Source organism: Tetrao urogallus, assembly GCF_951394365.1.
Source record: "Tetrao urogallus genome assembly, chromosome: 17".
Lineage (NCBI taxonomy): Eukaryota > Metazoa > Chordata > Aves > Galliformes > Phasianidae > Tetrao > Tetrao urogallus.
Window position 1 is genome coordinate 10,021,503 of NC_136830.1, and position 20,650 is coordinate 10,042,152.

Genomic DNA, 20,650 nt, shown 5'->3' on the forward strand with positions numbered 1-20,650 from the left:
CCTATATCACTGATGTTACAACAGTCTCAACAGCTGAGACTCTCTTTCTCTCCTATAAAACCATTTTCCATTTCTTCCTGTGAGTTTTGGCAAAGGTCCACATAGCAGCAAAGCAGATACTGCATGTGACTTTGCTGCTGTATTTTTCCCAAATCTTCTGCATCTCTGTGCCTCCTTCCTTGAGTGTTTGTTTCTTTTTTGCATTTGCTGTAGCATAAGTATTGGCAAGCTGCTCTCCTTGGATGCTCTCACCCTTGCCACTCAGTGACTTGGCTTTTCCTTGTTCCATTCCTTCTGCAAATGAGCTTGACTGGGAGCTCTGCACAAACGCAATGGCTCTTTGGGGACTGGATGTAGCTTTCATAACACACTCCTGGCCCATCCACGGGGACCTGCACAGCACAGGGTTGAGAGGTGGGCCCGTATGAACCTCACGTGTGCCCCATCCCCAGTGCTGCTCCAGGCCATGGATGGGCTCTGGGCAGCCTGGGCTGGTGGGGGGGGGGTTGTAAGGGCCCCTCCAACCCACCCGTGCTGTGATTCTATGAAACGGTTAATTCTAGCCTTCCCAAAGGCAGGGCTTCAGAAAGTTATTAAAGCCTGGAGATGAACCAAGCGACTCTGGTGATTTAAAACTTCAGAAGGATTTTTGTGCCCCACGCAGGTGCCGAAGGACGCCTGAGGCCTGGTGCCAGCAGGTGGCTGCCATGCGAGGCGCTGCCCGTCCCCTCGCTGCTCTGCCCACCGTCCCTGCTGCGTGCCCGGCGCCGTGCTGCTCTGCTCGCCATGGGAGGATGCTTCTCCAAGCCCAAGCCAGGTGAGATGGAGGGATGAGGGGATGTAGGTCAGCGGCAGCTCCACGGGCACCGCTGGGGAATGTTAATTCTCCGCTCCTGCAGGGAGGATTACTGATTGCTAATCCCCTGAATTCCTGTGCTCTGCCTTCAGCCAGAGTCCTGCAGGGCTGTGGGGCCGTGTGGGGCACTGGAGGTTCTGGTGGAGGTTCTGGCATGTGCCCGGCCCTGATTCACTGCAATGTGTCCAGAGGCTGCTGGGACATCTCCCATCTCTCCACACAAACTCCTGTAGCGCATCTTGGGGCCAGGTGGGCTCCTAGTGTTGGGCAGCCTGAAGGATCTGAGGTGTTGGTGCGATATGGGACATGTCTGTGAGCCACCGAGCATCCCCAACCAGCAGTCCTGGCTTTGCAAGGCATGGGCACGCAGGTTCTTTGAGACACAAAGAGAAAATCTGTGGTTTCTGCTGTGTGTAGAGGTCATTTCAGTGGACACCGCAGTGCCCGAGGAACATGGCATCGCACAGTGGTCACGTTTCTATCCTCCCACTCACTGGAAGTTTTCCTCTACTAAAGAACCGCTCTGCGGCCTTTCTTGTTAAAAAGGTAGAGCACATCCAGGAATAAATGCCTCCACTGAATAAACTTGCAACAAAGTCTGCTGGCAGCTCCGCTTTATTTTGTGTACCATCAGCAAAACTGTGTTTAATCTTGGGCTGATGCAGGAATAAAAGTGCTCTGCAGGCGCATTTCCTGAGCTGCATATTTTTGTGTCGAGCTGTATTTGCATAGCAGGGCAAGTGGCTGAGAATGCCACCCTGTAATGGAACACTCCTTCTGCAGCTCTGTTTCTGATTAGCAGGAAGGTTTTGACAGCGGTTCCCCTCGTTAGCACACACTGCAATGCTTCACCCCAGTGCTTATAAAACCTCCAAGTGCACCGAGATAAACAGATAGGCGTTTGCAGATGCTGATGGTGCTGGCAAACGTTTCACAAGCTTTGTGTGACGTTTGGTTTTCATGCTGGGCTCACATTTCTCCATGCCAGAAAGACCTTTTGATGGGCAGAAAACCGGAGCAGGAGACCCGCAGCAGCAAACAACTGATATAAATATCAGTGTTTAATTCAGAGCTTGTGTTCAAGTAGTGACGTAATCTCTTATCTCCAGTGCTGCAGTCGTGTGACCCCAGACACCATTCTGAAGCCTGGTTCTCAGCCTCTGCATAACTATTTTGGTGCTTGTGAGGGTATGGGAGCTGCATGTCGAGGCTGTTCCTGTGCCTTACTGCCCTTGTCCTGGCTGCTGGGAGGTGGTAATGCCTGCAGAGGCAGGGGGGAACCAGGCACATTTATCTCCTGATTTTGTGATTAACTCTACTGTTTTTAATGAGAAAGATTTTGAGTTGCAGGCCAGTAAAATGAGAGGGCAGCAGCCAGCTGCCCACCATGTCCCACCAGATCTCACCGTGTCCCACCACATCCCACCATATCCCACCTCATCTCACCATGTTTTACCATATCCCACCGCATCCCCCCACATCCCACTGTGTCCCACCACGTCCACAACATCCCACTACATCCCCCCATGTTCCACCACATCCTACCAAAGCCCTTCACATCACACTGCATCCCACAGTATCCACCACATCCCAACATATTCCATGGCATCCATCTTGTCCACCACATCCACCACGTCCCACAATACAGTGAGTCAGTAATTCAGTGGAGTTTCACTTCTTATGTCTTTCCTTTGGCTCGGTATGGGAACACAGCACACAGAACACTGCTTGGAACAACCCACTGCTTCCAGCACTGTGGGAGGAGAAAAGCAGATTTGTCCTGAATTGGGCAAGGAGCAACTCTTGGCTCTGACCCCAGCAGAGAGGCTGGAGCATGTCCTGACTTCACTGATCTCCATCACTTCTCTCAACTCTGCTATCTCCTCTGCTGAGCAAAATGCCAATTTTCCTTCATCTCTCTGAATCTACTCATTGATTGTCTTTCCTCGACCTCTTTGGGCTGTGGGTTTTAATTTTTGTCTTCTGCACAGCTCTTCCTGTTTGTGACATTTACAAGATAGGGAAAGTGAAATACTCTCCCACATACCTTCTTTGCGTCTGGCAATTATGCCCAGCTCACTATAAAAGTGCCCTGGTGTTTATTATAAATATTAATGGCTTTATTCTCATGAGGAGCCTAGGAGATAAAGAGATGCTTTATGCCTGCTTGACAAATGTGGACATGAAATGCATTTTTTAAACTCGCAGCTGTCACCTGCCATGATTGGTTTGAGATGTCAGAGCCTGGTTTCTCAGGCACATGCTGTGACCATCTCCCTGCTCCATGGGGTTTGGTGGCACCTCAGTGATGCTCAGAGGCTCTAATGAGTTGTGTCCAACGAAAGGCCAAATGGCTGGTACCATGAATGGCCATTAATGACTGTGGACATTTGCATTTAGGTAAGCTGATTAGCTTCACACAGAAGCCCTGTGCTGCTGCTCCCAGGAGCAGTCTCATTACCCTGAGGTTGTCCTTTCTCATGGTGCAGTAGCTTCTTCATTCAGTACAACTTCTTGCACCAGCTTGGATGTGATCTGGGAGGTTTGAGATGGGGTCCAGGAGACCTGTGGTGGGATATGAGTGGCCTGGGTTGAGCTCTGGGAGGTCTAAATAGGGTGTAGGAGGTCTGAGATGGACTCTGAGAGGTCTGAGATGAGATCTGGCTCTCCGGACTTCCTATCCCAGTTCCCACCAAGGCCCAGTCTCTCCTGGCCCCCAGTTCCACCACAGATGTCTCCCATCTCCTCTCATTAGCTCACCCTGGCCCTTGCATCCAATGTTCCCAGGAGAATCTTTGCAATTTGTGTTTCTTATCTCCTGAGGACTTTTAACATTCTTCAGGTCTCGCACAGCTCTCCTGGACCTCTCCACACCCCTGCACGGGTATGAGGGATTCTCATTATGGAGAGCAGCTTTCTGGTCTCTTCTAGGAAGCCATCACTTGACTTTATGCTAACATTATGGCTAAGAGGGCTTGTCTTGTCAAACCTGTTCAATAGCTTAAACTTAAATAAACCAGACAATTCTTGCTTTCGCTGAAGGTTCACTCCATGCTGAAAACCTCATGCAGAAATAGTGTTGAGCATTTTTAATACTGGCTCCTTATTAATACCATCTAATGAAGCAGTTTTATACACCATGCAGTGTCTGCTTTCGCTTTCAGTTAATGTTATCTACCAACAAACAAAGGATTTTTTTGAAGTTTCTTTGAGCCCTGGAGGCCTTAACTGCCTGAAGCTATTTTCCATTAAACAGGACAGGAAGAGTGACAGAGGCATTGCTTTGCACCAGTGACTAATGCCTACTTGCAAGAGTATTTACTTTATGCGTGCAAAGGTGCACAGCTGAGAAAGAGCAGTGGAATAATGGAATTGGGTAATCAAGCCAGGTTTGATATCAGATGTTTTATCTTCCCATGCAAGACAACAAAAAATGTCAATTCTGTTGACATCTGCCAGCCCCTTTTGATATCCAAGGGAGGAGGGAGAGGCGGAATGGCAGCAAAACTTCAGTCTTTGTTTTAATGAAGATTTCTGTTTGCTCCTGCAGTTGAAGTGAAAATCGAGGTTGTGATACCTGAGAAGGAGAGGAGCAAGGAGGAGATGTCACCCAACGGGAAAGCCAGCCCATTGGTTTACAAGGTCAATGGGACTGCCCGGCATTACCATCTCGAGGAGCATCCCATTGCCAGCAATCCCTACCACAACCCAAAGGATGTAGTGGAAGCGTCTGTGTGCCATGTGAAGGACCTGGAGAATGGACAGTAAGTGCCTAAAATCTTCATAGGTAATTTTAACCCAAAACCCAAAAGAGAGCTTAGAGCCAAAACCAAGCCTTCTACCCGGTTCTTCATTTTCTTGAGGTGATAATTTAACTTAATAAATACCATCACAGGTGAGTGACATCAACTGCTCTTTACCCCAGTGATGTGATCTTGGGGGTCAGTGCACCATTCTGAGCTCTACACAGTGCAGATGTAGCCTGATGGCTGCTGGGGTTATTGCAGCAAGGAGATGCTGGGTGCTCATGGAGACAACATCTGCTGGCCGTGTATATGGGGCATTCCTAAAAGTGTGCTCTGCTTTGGTGCCCCGGTGCAAGAAGGAGGTTGGAAAACTAGGGCTTAGATAAATACATTGCCTGGAAATGTGCAGTACAACAGAGCAGAAAGTTGCTGAGGAGCGTGCAAGAATCATTAAGGTTGGGAAAGGTCTCTAAGATCATCTAGTTCCTTACTTACCTGGCTGTAGCAGAAAGCTCTGCAGTCAAACAGGTGGCTGCTAAAGCAAGGGCTGGAAGCTCGATCAGTCAGGAATCCGAGCTTGCACTTCAGTTGTGAGTACATTTAACTCCTGAAACCAAGCATTGCAGCAGCCTTCCCCTTGGTGGACATTTTAAATTGAGACTGGCTTTTTTTCTAATAGTGTCTAGCTCAGAGTAGGAGTGTGTGAGAAGGTGCCATGGCTCATAAGCAATGGGTGAGGCCAGAGGAGGCCCTTCTTCCTCTGGAACTCAGAGGGATACTCAGGGATGCTGATTTCAAGGGCAAAAGAACAGAGTGCCCACTGTGGGGTCAGCACAGCCATGTGGCACTGGTCACCCTCTGAGTCTTTGGGACTGAGCACATGCTGAGGACTTTGCAGCTTCCTGTGTATTGCCTTTGAGATGCCAGCTCTTGTTTTTGCCTCTTTCAGATCACACAGTTCCTTGGGTAAGTTGTAAACTCTCTCTCTTATCTTATCTTATCTCCCTACGGAATTATGGTTGTCATTTAACGAGAAGCACAGGTTTTATCTGAAGTGCTGAGGAATGCAGCAGGACTTGTACTGCTCTATGCAAGTTGTGCTGACTGAAGGACATCCCAGTGCCAAGTGTCCTGCTCGGAAGTGGGGCTGCCAGCTGGTGGGGCAGATGGCTCCCAGGGCGAGCAGAATGAACTCCCTGCCCCTCTGCTTCCCCCCACATCTGCACTTTGCTCTGGATTTCATGGGGTGTCTCAGGGCTGGCAAGTGGGAGATCTCTGCATCTCTCTACAAGTACCTGAATGGAGGTTGAAACCAGGAGGGGGGTCAGTCTCCTGTCTGAAGTGACAAGTGATGGGATGCCAGGAAATGGCCAAGGGGAGGTTCTGATTGGGTGTCAGAAAGAATTTCTTCATGGAGAGGATGGCCTGGCAGTGGACTGGGCTGCCCAGAGAGACAGTAGAGTCCCTGTCCCTGGAGGTATTTAGAGTGGATGTGGCACTAAGGGACACGGTTTGGTGCTGGGATTCATTAGATCAGGTTGATGACTGGACTTGATGATCTTGAAGGTTTTTTCCAACCTAGATGATGTTCTGAAATGCTGCTTCCAGCAGCGATAACATCGTTAACCACGTATCTGGTAGGTGAGGGCACTGCAGTAGCTTTTTTGGTTTTGCAGGCAGGGTGCATGATCAGCACAGGTGTGCTCGTGCCTAGGGCAGGGCTGGTAACATCTGTGAGCCACCCAGACCTTGTGGCAGATGGGCTGGAGGAAGGGGGAGGTAGGCAGGGTGGGACTGGGCTGCAGCACAAGGTGAGGGAATGGCACTAATTTTACCATCATCTCTTTGTGCTCCTCTCCCCAGGATGCGTGAGGTGGACCTGGGCTGTGGGAAGGCACTGCTGATCAAGGAGGCTGGAGAGTTCTATGCCATGGGACACAAATGCCCCCACTATGGGGCCCCGCTGGTTAAAGGTCAGTCAGCCACTGGGATGCTGTGCTTGATCCCATCTTTGGGTTGATATAATTCCTTCAGCAGCAAAAAAGACATGTCTGTGGTGTCAGTGAGGTGCCAGCAGTTCACTTTTGCCACAAACCAGCTCCTTTGAGCAGGGAGAGCCGAAGTCCAAGGCAGCAGTGCCTGGAGCAAATAACCCTGTTGCTCTGGACATGTGATTTCCTAACAGCTTGTAGACTCCATGTTGCATCAGGTCTGTTCTCAAGTAGCCTTGTTCTAAGGGATGCTCTGCCTGAGGCACAGTTTGCTCAGGCTGGGTTTATAGACCAGGAGACTGCAGGCAAGGATGTGCCACCGCTGTTCTGCTTTCTGCTTCCTTTGTGCAGGGGTTTTGTCCAAAGGAAGGGTCCGCTGCCCCTGGCATGGGGCTTGTTTCAACATTGGCACTGGTGACATCGAGGACTTTCCTGGCTTGGACAGCCTGCCCAGGTTCCAGGTGAGATCTTTGTTCCTATCAGCATGGCCTGTGTGGAAGTGTGGGCCCAACACATGGTGGCCTGTGGGCCCTCCTCACAGCTCTTCCCTGTCTTGCAAACTGCTGCTCTTTGTCACCCTCAGGTGAAGATTGAGAAGGAGAAGGTATATATCCGAGCAAGCAAGCAGGTGAGAGGCAGAGCTGCCCCAGAAGCAAAGCCAGAGGCTGGCTCTGTGTGCTTATGGGGGGATGCTGCTCTTTGGGAAGTATCTGAGCAGATGGATATGGGAGCATTCAGAATGGGGAAACCCAAAGTCTCGAGCAGCAGTCCTCTCCTCTCAGCCGTTTGACCTCATCAGCTGCATCAGAACACTGTGGGGCAATGCAGGTCACATAGTCCATCAACTTCCTTGAATATTAGAGGCATTATGAGCTCAGTTGCAGGCTGAAGTTCCTGATAGAACTTTTGCATTTCCATTTCCCCTGCTGACTGCAGAATCACACACTGGTCCACCTGTCTTTTTTTTTTTTTTCCCAGTGCTTTGTCTCTGCATGAATTTGCCAACAGCAATGGATATTTTTTTTCTTTTGTACCTGGAAGGGAGCAGTGCACTGGGTAATGGGAAGGCATTTGGTTGAGCATGGGTTTGGAGTCCTCACTGGTGCAAGGATGTGGGTGTTCCCTGGTTGGTCTCCAGTTCCTGCCTGGCTAATGACTGTTCTTCTTCTTGTTGGTGGCATAGGCTCTTCAGACACAGAGGAGGACGAAGATGATGGCAAAGTGCATCTCCTTGAGCAACTACAACCTGAGCAGTACCAACGTGCTGATCATCGGTGCAGGTATCGAGCGGCACGTTCTGGGGCAGCACTGCGTGTCCCTTCCCAGCATGGATGTCAGAACAGCAGGATGTCCAGGCTGGTTTAAGTAATATGTCTCATAACCAAATGTGGAACTCCAAACTGAAGAGAAATGCCTGAGAGAAGGCAGTCTGGAGGTACCCCGTGTAGTTGTGCTGACATGATGTGTTGTAGGTAAGGCGTACAGCTTGCAGCAGGATACTAAACCAACATGCAATTAGCAAGTTCTAGAAGTCCAGGAACTTGAGAGTCAAAGAGGAGCTGCAATCTCAAGCACGTTTTCCATTCCTTGTGCTCATACTGTTTGTTGGTAAGAGCTGGAGTGTGACTCCCATTGGCCAAGGGCAGCTGGGATCTCCAGGGAGCATGGCATGGCTGTGGATAAACGGTCATCCAAATCCTCAGCCAAGTTGCTCAAGAAGTGATGGTTATTGTTGCTGAAAGAACTTCCTCAGCCTTGACCAGCTATGCTGACAGCTCTTTCTAAAGGCTGAGGTCTGTTCTGGTAAGCAGGAAAGTTGATCTCAAAGGTAGCTGAGTGGGAAGAGAATACCACAGTCCGTTGCATTGGGTTGCTGAAGGCTGCCCACTGCTGCACTGCACTGCTGGGCTCGGAAATATACCCCACTGAGCCTGTGGAAATCCATGTGGGTTTGAATGAGTTTTTTTCTACCTGAATTTGTAGGGGCAAAGGATTCAGGCCATCAGACACAACGTACACGTGGCTGGTGTGGGTCTTCCTTCTTCCTTAGGTGCAGCAGGGTTAGTCTGTGCAGAGACGTTGCGCCAGGAGGGTTTCTCAGACAGGATTGTAATGTGCACGATGGACAGACACTTGCCCTACGACAGACCGAAGCTCAGCAAGGTTTGTACCACCTTGAGTACGAATCTCAAAGAATTGCACTTTGATATTTCTACTCATTGCACAGTTATGTTTCTTCTTCATTCATCCTGAAAGATGGAACACAAAAGGAGAGTTGTACAAACTGTGCAAGGGATCTCCAGCGCGGGATCTACCAGCAGCCATCCTGGCCTGCTCATTCCTGCATGGATCCTCCTATGGTGTTCCTCAATCAGAATCCTTAGAGGAATGAAATGGGGCTTGTAAACAAATGGTGTAATCTACTGGGATTTTTATTTCTTTACGTGTTTCTTATCCTTGTTGTAATTGTTATATAAAAGTGATTGGTATAGACAAGTAATGCTCCTTGCTATCATTGTTATGAGCATTGCTTGTCATTGTGACTTGATCATTTGATCTCCATGCAAAGTTCACTTTTTTTCTGACATACATTCCATTTTGAATGCCAATTTGTAGAGATAAGGCTGATCTTCTGATCACATTTTTATTTCTGACCAAGGCTTTGCTTGATACCAGACATCAACTCAGTTTTAACAGCAAGGTCTTGAAGCTGGAATTCAAAGAAGAGCAGGCAGTGTGTGTATTCCCTTTTATGTCAGGGATACTTACCTAAGGGAGCTGATAGTCAGCAATCAGAGCTTCTAACTCAGCTTGCAGCCCCCAAACAAAGCCTTTTCCAAAGGAGTACACGTGGCTTTTTAAGAGCACTGGAAAGATCCATTAGAGGAGTAGCATGTAAAGCTGTATGCTACAGGCTTCTTGCCTCCTGAAGCTGCATCATTGCCCTTCCTCTTGCTGAATGTCTGTTATCAGTCCATTCTAAGCTTCCTCAGACTGCTCCCCTCTGTGCCCTTTTGGACCATTGGTGTCCAGCACTGGAGAGCAGCAAAGCCCTCAGTGCCTCTGCACTGCTCCACGCTGCCCTGCTCACACACCAGCATGGCAACCTGTGCTCCCGAGTCGTGGGGTCAGAAGTTCCTCTCTTAGTAAACACCAAATGTTTAAAGAATGTGCAGTAAAACCCGTGTGACCCTGCACCTGCCTCAAGACCGAAGATACAGATTTCTTCTGAGTACACAGTTACCTGAAGTCATGGGAAGGGAGTGCCCCCTGATCCCAACCACGTAGAGATGAAGGACTTTGCACGTCCATCCCTGGTATGCAGCTGGTGCTAAGGGTGCAGGTGGTGAAGCCTTTGGTTCGTGGAGGAAATCTCTTCAACAAATGCCATGAGGACTGATTTCGGATCATAGAGTCGTGGAGTCACGGAGTGGCTTGAGTTGGGAGTGACCTCGTGCTGGGAGCAGGCGATGCTCTGCTTGCTTTTTCAACTCACAGCAATTGACAGAAAAACGTGCTCTTTTATTTTTTTTGGTAGTCAATGGATTCCCACCCAGAGCAGATTGCCCTGCGCCCCAAGGAGTTCTTCCGCACGTACGACATCGAAGTCCTGACAGAAATGCAGGTATGGAGAGTCCCACTCACACACTGTGGTCTCACCTGCTGACTCCTGATACAGAAATGCTGAATCTCCCTCATGCCCTGGGCTGTTCTGTGCCTCGTAGCTCAGTCTGTGGTTGTTCAGAACCAGAATGAATGCAGTTCTCCCCTGGGCGAACTCCACACTGATTGTCATTTCTTACCTGCCATTTGCTGAGCATCCTTGCAGGGATTTGGGGTGACCAAATGGCTTCTGATCAGGACAGTCTGCCTGCAAGCACCCAGAAAGTGATAAACTAAACATTTTCTCCTGCTATTTTATTTATTCTGGGAGATCTTAAAGGATTTGTAAAAGTCAACTGGAATGATATAAGGTCTGGGTTGGCTGAGCTGCTGATAGGAACCAAACCTTTAAAACAAGAGAACTACTCAAAAATTAAAAATTAAAACCTATGTTATGGGTAGAACAGAGGCAGCAGAAGTTCTCTGCAGAGTTCTGCAGAGGAAGAGGCCAGATGGTAGTTTGTTAGACTGTCCAGGCCAGGCAGAGCATCAGCATTCTCTCGAGGATCTGTCATTCACAGTGCAGATGTTGGCTTTTCAGAGAGGTTCACAGAGAAGTAATCCTCAGCCTGGTGTGTGCTACCATCAGTATTACTCAATAACCGTGTCCCTGAGACATGGATGGGCAGGCTCTGGCTCAGCATGTGGCATCTCAGGGGTTATCTAAGATTTCATCCCTTAACATGATTTAGAAATGATTTCAGGCTGCGGCTGTGGATATCAAGAACAAGACGGCTGTGTTCAAGGATGGATTTAAGATGGAGTACAACAAACTGCTGATAGCGACTGGAAACACGTAAGCCACAGAGAAACATTTCAAAGATCACAAGAAACTGTTGTATCTGAGAAGCTGAGGAGCTTGTGCTTGAGGATGAGGGGTCAAACGTGGCACTTCAGTTCAGAAACCAAATTCATTTGCAGAAATGTTTGCAGAGAAGGCAACAAACGCATATTGGGTAGTCTGTATGTCTCTCTCTCTCTAGCTTTGTTGTCTCTAGCTCAACCAAAGCTGAGGATCAAATAATACATCCACTGGATTTTCCACCTTTCATTTCTGGCCGACCTTAAGATCTTTTGGGTCCTGTGCCTGGCTTCCTTGCAAACAAGTGCTGCTGCCACATCAGTTGGTAGGCTGACACTGGGCAATGCAGCACTGCAGCCACATGTACCCACCACCTATGGAGGTGCATAAGCCTTTGGAAATAATTTCAACATCCTCATGTGCGAGCTCTGAGTACACTGGGTGTTTTTAATGTACCTGAATTATTTAGGATCTTCAGTCCCATTTCCAGATGGGAGTCGTGTATGCAAGGGCCGGATATTTAAAAATACATATGCCTCAGTAAATGCATGGGGATGACAGGATTAAACTGCTACCGAAGCCACATCTGCACAGGCTTATAAAACCTTTAAAATCTGGCTCCAAAGCTTCTGCTGAAGGACAGAGATGGCAGTGTCCCATTGGGCCTTTGAAAAAATTTACTGCATGACAGCAGTTAAACTTAGAATCACAAAGCAGGAACCATCCTGCATCGTGCTCCACTTCTCTATGCAGAGTTTATCCTAGCCCTGTAGGGTTGTCCCACCAAACAGTTGCATGAGGGCTGTTTCTGGGGCTGAGGGCTCTTGCCACTGTCCTCCAGAGTTCAGGTTTTGCCTATTATCTCTCCAGCCCGGGTGATTTTGCAGAGAAATGTGGCAGAATGTGGTGTTTTGGCTGCGTCTGATTGCCTTGTCCTGGTGGGCTGCTGGTAGCTAGGTCAAGGTGTCTGTAGGATCCCAGCCCAGATAGCCCTCCATTTGTGTTTCCAGGCCCAAAGCTCTCAGCTGTAAGGGCAAGGAAGTGGAAAACGTTTTCAACATCCGGACGCCAGAAGACGCGAACCGCGTGGTGAAGTTGGCCACCAGCAAGAATGTGGTGATAGTGGGAGCTTCCTTCCTTGGTGAGCTCCTGTTTTTGAATGGGGTTTGAGAGACCAGTTGCAGATCATCAAAGAGAAGTTTCCAAAAACTCCCACAGAAAGAAAATGTATTGCAGAAGCTTTCCATGCAATCACCAGCTCCAAAATTGGTCAACAAAAAAAGAAGACAAAATACTGAGGTCACAGGGGTTGTTTTCACCCAGTAGCTCCTTACTTCTAAAACATTCTCAGCCATGAGGAATGTTTCTTTCTTCCTTCATCCCAGGTCCATTACCAAATGGTTCCTTTGGCACACTGGGACTTCGTTAGGGCCTATTGCTTCTTTTGACCCCTAAAGCCCTCCCATGGCTTCCGCCTCTAGGAATAGATTAATGTGAATGATAAATCCCATGTGATGCTCAGTGGTTCTGTCAAAGTGGCGTGACCCAAGGCTGGGTGTGGGGACAGCACTGGACCACTGGGATGTGCTTGTGTTCCCCAGGGATGGAGGTGGCTGCCTACCTGACGGAGAGGGCCCACTCGGTGTCTGTGGTGGAGCTGGAGGAGGTCCCATTCAAGAAGTTCTTTGGGGAGAGAGTTGGTCGTGCTGTCATGAAGGTGACTTTGCTTTCCTGTCCTGGCTTTGGTTTTGGTGAAGTGAGTTGGTTCTGCTGGTTTCAGTAACTTGTGGGTGCAGTTGTTTTACAAGTGGATTTATTGATGGAGCCATGAAGGTGCTCCACAGTGCAAGCCCTCTAAAGACTGGGCTGGGAGCCTCTCTGGGGTGCGCATGGGTGAGGATGCAGTGCAGGCCTGCAGTGCAGGCATGGGACCCACAGTGGGATGGGGCAGGGGGGGCTGAGGTGCACCCACTCTTCCCACAGATGTTCGAGAGCCACAGGGTGAAGTTCTACATGCAGACTGAGGTGTCAGAGCTCCGGGAGCAGGAGGGCAAGGTATGGTGTGGCAGAGGGTGAGAGACAAGAGGTGGCCTCAGCCCCACGTATCACCCCATGGGTCTGCTGTCTTCTTCAGGGCTGGGTTTATGCACTCTCTTTCCTGGCCCCTGAAATTTCTACTTCTGGGCTTAGCCCACAGGAGGAAGCGTGCTTCAGCCATGGTGTTTGGGGTGGTAACATTGCTTTGAGATCCTGGAGGGGCAGAGGGGCCATCAAGGGTAACAATGCTGGGACACTCCCTGGTTCAAGCTTTAACCCTGTCCCTAGAAAGCACCTGCAGGACTCTCTCAGAGGACCCCAAAACTCATCCTGTTGCCATTATGAGGGATTATACTCAATTAGCGTGTCAGGAATGAAGTGAGGTGCTAGCTTAGCTTGCTGTTGCCATAGGGTTTTACTTTGTTGACTCTGAAATAACTGCACTTTCCCCCTCTCTCCTGTAAAGCTGAAGGAGGTGGTGCTGAAGAGTGGGAAGGTCCTGCGTGCAGACGTTTGTGTCGTTGGCATAGGTAAGGGGCCATTGCTGTGAGTACATTACGAGGTCTTTGGAGTACATGGGCCACACTGGGAACCCTCTGCAGCATTAGAGCAAGATGAGGAGCTCTGGTAGTATTCTAGGGTACTCTAGAGAACACTAGGTGGCCCTGGGAAGTCTTCAGGGTACCCTGGGAAGCTTCTTGGCTACCCTAGAGCACACTGAGGGCTGCCAGGCCCATCAAGCCTGTGGTGGTTTGCTCTGCTAGTGGTGGAAATGGAACTGGAGGACCATAAGAAGAGGGTATTTTTCTCCTTTACACTCGTGGAGAGAAAGGTCCTTATCTAAATGTAACTTTTCTACACTTTGCAAACGGGACCAATCGCGGGATTCGTATTTCATTCTCCAGGGGTGTTGCTTTATTGACTGCTCTCCACAACAGAGCAATTTGTGGAGTCTAGAGGAAAAAAGGCCCTTTGCTTTCTCCCACAGGTGCAGTGCCAGCGACGGGATTTCTCAAGCAGAGTGGCATCAACATTGACTCCAAAGGCTTCATCGTGGTCAACAAGGTGAGCGTGGTGGTGAAGCCAGCTCCTCCAAGCTAGACTTGCCTTGGGCTCTGAGCCACCAGCATAGGGACAGCCTGTCCCCAGGTGCTTATGGAGATTATGAATACTGCCACGTGTGAGGTTTGCAAAGCCCAGCCATCTTGGTGCTGTGGGTGTCCACATCTGCACAGCTCCCACCCCTGGGGACCTTGAACAATTCCCTGCTGGCTGCCAAGGTAGAGTGAAAATCCCACCCAGGTGTCCTTCTGCTTCCTCCCATCAGATGATGCAGACCAACATCCCTGGAGTGTTTGCAGCTGGTGATGCTGTCACATTCCCACTGGCCTTGAGGAACAATAAGAAAGTGAATGTCCCCCACTGGCAGATGGCCCATATGCATGGTAGGTGCATCTGAGTGCCTTCACTTTGCACAACAAACTGCTTGCAGGAATGAACCTTCTGCATGTCCACGGGAAATTTCCAACCCTTTAAGGAAGAGAATGAGACAACTGAGCGCAGTGAAACGGAGCAGTTGTAGGAAACTCTGGGAAAGATACATTTTCTCCTGTCTCCATGCTTGCTTAGGCTCAGAGCTTCTTCACTTTGCTGTTTCTTGTCTTCCAGGCCGTATTGCAGCACTGAATATGCTGGCCCACGGCACGGAGATCAGCACAGTCCCCTATTTGTGGACTGCAATGTTTGGGAAAAGCATTCGATATGCAGGTGAGGGGTTCCCTGGGTCTGTTGTGGAGTCTGTGCTGGTGGAACTGTTTTGGGACACAGAAGTCATGACCACCTTGCAGTGCCAATTCCAGCCCCCTCAGCTGGCTCAGGGTGATGTGCAGGGACACCTCTTGTTTAGCAAGGCATGAAGGGCCTTGTGGACATGGAAAGTCTCCCTGAACTTGTGTGTATTTGAGCAAGCATGGATGATTCTTCATCCCGCTGCCTTCCAATGCCCATCTCTCAGTGACTGTGGGATGGCTGCCTCTAGTGTAGCTCTGGGTTAAAACACTTTTTGCTAGGGCCAGAGCTGTATCCAGAGGAAAGAAGTGAAAACCAACCTTTAATTCCATGGTCAAACTAAGTAAATGACAAGCAGAGCAAGACGTTTGCTGTGGAACAGTTTTCTCTTAGGAACGGTGCTTCTCCCACTCATAATAATTTCATCTTTCAGGCCACGGGGAAGGATTTGATGATGTTGTCATTCAAGGGGACTTGGATGAACTGAAGTTCGTTGCATTTTATACCAAGTAAGTGTTTCTCCTTTCTCCTCTCCGTGTCCATTTGGCTCAGCTTGTTCTGCTAGGCTGGAAATTATTTTTGCTAGAGCTTCTTCCAGCCAGTTCTGCTCCAATCTGGACACTGAGGTTGCAGGGCATTAATAAATTGCAAGTACCAATGCATTAGTGCCAGGCACTAGAGAAGCAACGTGCTGAGTATTTCTCTCCAGCATACAGTCTTCTTGGAAGCTTCTTCCCACCCTTCCTTTCCATCCTAGGGCGCGACAGAGGCAGCTATTTATCCCAACCCTAATTAGAAAGGAAATGCCAGAGCACTTTAATAAAACATCTGTGGAGCTCTTTCAAGAGCCAGCTGAATAATCCCCCGCATGGTGCAGGGCCTCACGCTGGGTCTGCGGGGCGGGCGCTGAGCGCTGCCTTCTTCTGCCACCCAGGAGGGGCCCCAGGAGATGGCTTTGGTGTGGCAGGACGGCACCGTGCGCCGAGAGCTGGAGGTACTGAGGGGTCCAGCGGGCTTCTCTCAGCCACAGCCCCATCTCTGCCTCTGCCAGAGGTGACTGGGAGCGTTTCTTTCCTCCTTTCCTTGCCGTTTGGTGATAGTCCTGCTACTGGTGCTAACGCTTTTGGATGAGGATGCTGTCCCCAGGTGGCCGTCTCCTGTTTCCCATGTCTACCTGTTGGCTTAGACTCTTTTTCTGGTGTGTGGTTCTTGCATGAAACTGGTGGTGCCCGTTGCTGGAGCCTGCCCCGAGCATCAGCTTTCACAATAGAACTCTTTTCTTTTCCAGAGTTTGAAGAACAAAACAGTTTATCCCCATTCAGTGCTGAGGGTGAGCTGCTGAGGGGTCAGCCTGGGGCTGTATGCAAAGGACAGGGTGCTCTACAGTTGTCTTCAAGAGACACCACAGCACCTTTGCCAGAACAGACCAATGTTATCCCAGTCTGTAACTCCCTGGAGCTCTTGGGAGACCCAGTGAGCAGCTGTGGTTGCCTTCCTCGTGGCACCCCGTTTCCACTGTGCTGAACCCTACAGAAGAAGGGAAGGCCACGTGCAGATGGTGCTCATCCCCAGCAGTTTACTGCCCATAGGCCAAGACTTCTGATTGCTCCCCGTTCCTGCTGCAGGGAGCGTGCCCTTATGGCCTCAAAAGACCTCTTGAAAAACAGGGACTCCTCCTGGCCTCAAAGAAAACGTTTCAAAGCCAGTGCTGATGTGAGGTGCTCCAGCTCACTACTGCCTGCACGTTATTTTGCAGAAGGACCGCCTGCCCCTTGTCCTGCTGATGGAAATGGTTGCCTGTGTTGGTGCAGAACAGCATCTCACAGTGGGGAGAGAACCTCCTGGATCAGCAGTCAGTGCAGGGTCCCACAGCACCTAAATTCATTGTGTTCCAGCAGATACCTCCAATCCAGGGTGCTCTTCTTGGGGGCTATATTGGATATTAGTGTTCTTCTGAGGGACGTGAACCAGTGGGCACGGTGGTGATGGGTGGTAGGACTGGATGGTCTTGTTTTTTTCCAACCTCAGCTTGCAGTTGTGCAGAGGACAGAGTGTAGTTTAAAACAGCACCCAGCCTAAGATTTGCTGGCTCCTTGAGTGCTCTTGCCATTTGGTGCATGTGTGAATGGATAAAACATGGAATGAGCTGTGGAAAAGCTCCAGTGAATCTGGAGCAGATTCTGGGCTCCCAGTCTGGACAGGGAAGCTGTGGTGTTTCCCTGTGGCAGTGGACTGATCCTGGTTTGTTGGGTGCCTCCACACTTGAGCTTCCTGAGCAATGTCTCCAGTGTTTAATATCTCACTCATGCACCTTCCCTGATCTTTACATTATTTATTCTGTTACTAATTGTGAGTCAGACTTTGAAGATTTATGCTCAGGCTGACTCCTGCAAATCTCAGAGCAGAGGAACCCTTCTCCTTTGCTTTGTGACCTTTACCCGAAGCTCATCTGGTGTTTTTTACACCTTTCCTTCCCTTTCATTCATTTCCCATTCACCTTTTGATCTCACGTTGTACCACCAGTACTGGGGGTAAGGGCAGGTGATGGTCAGCCAGACTGGGACACACTGCTCCACCATCAGCTCCATCTCTTCTGGTGTTACTCCATGGGCCAAGGTGCCCCTGGGTGCCCAGGGTCCCACCCCAGGGCAGTGGCACAGAAGCAGCTCTAGGCACCGTGCTGAGCATCACCAGGCCAATACACAAACTTCTGTGAGACCACAGTGAGGTCAACCAGCTCCAAGCCCTCTTCTGTCCTTGTCCCATACCGTAGTCGCTGCTCACACCTCAGAGCAGGTCCCATTTTCCTTTGCTCCCTGCCTCTCTCCAGCATGTTGCTTCTGGGTGATGGAGATGTCCCTGCTGGGGCTGCCCTGACCTCTCTGCTCTCCGGCCCTAGGAGTGACGAGGTGGTGGCTGTGGCCAGCATGAACTACGACCCCATTGTTTCCAAGGTGGCCGAGGTCCTGGCTGCTGGCAGGGCCATCCGAAAGCGTGACGTGGAGTAAGTAGATGTGCTGTGCCAAGAGCTGGGCTGGGGAGGAGCCTGCAGAGGGCTGCCTAACCCTGAATGTCTTTTCTCTCTCTGTCTCCTGCTGCATCTGCACCTTTTAGGCTGTTTGTCCGTCACGGCAAGTATGTTCAGTTTTGGGTCCTGGGTCTGTGTGGGGTATTGCAGGTGTGCCACATCTCCAACTCCTGCATGGAGATGCTGATGATGGCCGTGTGCTTGTATTGCAACTCAAACCTGCTTGAACGGTTTTGCATGGGGTGAAAGTGCTGGCAGAGGAAGGGGTGCTGCACAGCTTGGAAAGCTCACAGTGCTGCTCGTTTTTTGTCTTCACAGAACTGGAGATATGTCCTGGCTAACGGGGAAAGGCTCCTAACAGACATGGCTGCAACCTCCTGATACTGCGCTGGCCTCGAGGAGATGGGGATGGCTGCAGAGCTCCACGGCACGATGCAAATAATGCACCCAAGTCATTTTCCCTTGAGACTTGGCCAAACCCAGCCTTTTTCACCCAGCAGTCACCTTCCCAGCAGCTCTGTGCATGCAAACCGCTGCCAGCACTCCTGGGTGTGGGGTCAGTGGGTGGAATCCCCACTGCAAAGTCAAGGAAACAGACCCTGGGGGAGCAGGGTTGGCACCAGCATGGCTGGCAAGGAGCTGCAGACTGCTGACATGGGGGCCACGGTGCTGGTGGGTGCCACATCCATGCTCTCCAAGCGGCACAGCAAGAGCCCCCCAAGCACATCCCTTCACCCTGTGAACAGCATGAGTGCCTTTTGTTGTTCTCTGTAGCCAGTACATGCTCTCAAGCACATTGCTCCTTCCTCGATCCTCTTTCCTCCCCATGGAGCCCAGCATCTGCACCTTCTCCTTAGTGGTAATGGAAAGATTGACATTGCTGCTGCCATGCTACTGCAGGCAGAACAGCTGGAGGAGTATTTCTGGCTGTTCTCTGCCCTTAGTCATTTACTCTTCCTGTCTCCTGATGGCAGGGCTACATATCTCATCTCAACTGGCAGTGTCAGTGCTCTGTGGCCATGCTTGCTGCTCCTGGCTGGCAGAAGGGCCCCAGTTCTTGCTCAGGAGTGGAGGTGGCCAGTTCAGATCCCTGTGTTTGTCCACTCAGCAGAGCCAGGTGTGAGATTCCCCCATAGACAGCATGGGGAGCTTTGTCCCCCATCTGTCATTGCATTACCCTCAGCCCAAAGCCAGAAAATTGTTATTTTCAGTTTGATTCATCCCCCCCCTTATGAATGAAAGCAGTGCTCCTATTGTGATCCAGACCCTTTCTGCTCCCTTCCAAGCCCAGCAGGTTGGGCAGATGGTGCCTGCACCTCCTGTGCAGGATTCCCTTGGTGTCCCATGTCCTGCTCATCTTTATTTCCAGACTTTCAGATCTTTGCTCAGGTGGCAACGTCAGCAGTCACCCCTTCTCTTGGCCCCTTCTGCTTTCACTGCCAGGTTTTTCCCAGGCAGTGTGACCAGTGGTGGCCGTAGGCAGGGATGTGGGCACAGTGCCCAGCTGCTGCTTTGGATCCATGGGCAGCTGTGGCTTTGCATCACATATCTTGCTGCTGGGGTGGTCAGATGCCATCCAGCAGCACTGGGATCGTTTACCTGTTATTGCTCTGCTCCTTCTTTCCTCACTGCCCCGGCCCAGCAGCTCTGTGTGCCCCCCAGCAGAGCCTGGCTGACCTTTTCCAAAGCACCACCTTTCTGCTCACCCAGAGGCACCATCCTCTGAAGTGCTCCCACACACATGTGCAGTGTGTTTTGCTCTTCAGGAAGAGCATGTCCTGTCCACATATGGCCAAACAGACCAGCAGGACCTCATGGGCTTTTCTACTGGTTTATCAGCCTTCCTTAGCACACTGTCCTAACCTAGTGACAGACCAACACTCAGAGCATGCTCTGTTTATTCCATACCTTGTAACATTGCCTGGGATATCCACGTAGCATAGGCTTTTTCCCCAAAAGAGAGTCCTTGGTGGGACTTCCTAGCACTCCTCCTTCTTCCCAGCAGCCTGTGTGATGTACTCCACAGCTCAGCTTTGGCTTTAGCAAGTAGAAAAATCCTTTTTATTTGGTTTCTCATGTCCCTTACCAGGGTCTGGCCCTTAAGAACTGCTTTAAAATGGCCTCAAATAGCAGCAGCAGCCAGACCAGGCACTGGCAGCAGCTGCTTCCCGAGGCACCTGCTGGGATGGGGTGAAGGCTGAAGAGCACAAGGAGAGCCGTTGGGGGCCCACACCTGTGTGAGGACCCACATATCCACGATGGGGACCACCTGCTCCAGTGGGAGCAAAAAGCTCCATGGGCCTGGGGACTTGAGGACTCGTTTTTTGGCAACGTCACCTCGATGCCAGCGTGGAGATGGTGGAGCACTTCTGCTGCTGTGTCCCTTCTGCGACGGGAAGGGTTTCAGGGGATGGGGCACATCCAGCACATCCACATCCGTCAGGGAATTTTAAGCAATAATGATGCTGATACAATGCAGCGGGGAGAGGGTGCAATGGGGCAGAGTGCTGCGTGGAGGGGATGGTGGTGACAGATGGATGGCCACCACCTGCTGCTGCCCCACTGCTGGAAACGCTCTGTACCCTTGGGCTCAGTGTCTGGGAGCTCTCACTGTGGCAATAAAGGCCCTTCCCCAGCAGCTGTGTAACATGAGAGCCAATGGCTGCCTGGCCCCACGCATTACCCTGAGCAGTAGCTGCCTTAATTCCCCTCCTGCTAATCCCAGCTTTGCTGGCAGCC

General features: G+C 50.5%; 1 protein-coding gene across 2 annotated transcripts; it reads left to right on the top strand.

The window, feature by feature from the left end:
• Positions 1-786: 786 nt before the first annotated feature.
• Positions 787-18,269, top strand: AIFM3 (AIF family member 3; the record flags this gene model as incomplete). Of its 2 annotated transcripts, XM_079543859.1 has the most annotated exons (20): positions 787-817; positions 4,407-4,620; positions 6,466-6,575; positions 6,945-7,054; positions 7,177-7,221; positions 7,777-7,873; positions 8,644-8,756; positions 10,132-10,218; positions 10,961-11,052; positions 12,069-12,199; positions 12,660-12,775; positions 13,042-13,113; positions 13,562-13,625; positions 14,084-14,160; positions 14,423-14,540; positions 14,764-14,862; positions 15,317-15,392; positions 17,783-17,887; positions 17,998-18,018; positions 18,230-18,269. In XM_079543859.1, 20 exons carry the CDS (start codon positions 787-789, stop codon positions 18,267-18,269), a joined length of 1,818 nt encoding a protein of 605 aa, XP_079399985.1. The 2 variants fall into 2 exon arrangements, with proteins under 2 accessions (XP_079399985.1, XP_079399986.1); XM_079543860.1 differs by lacking the exon at positions 17,998-18,018.
• Positions 18,270-20,650: the final 2,381 nt, after the last annotated feature.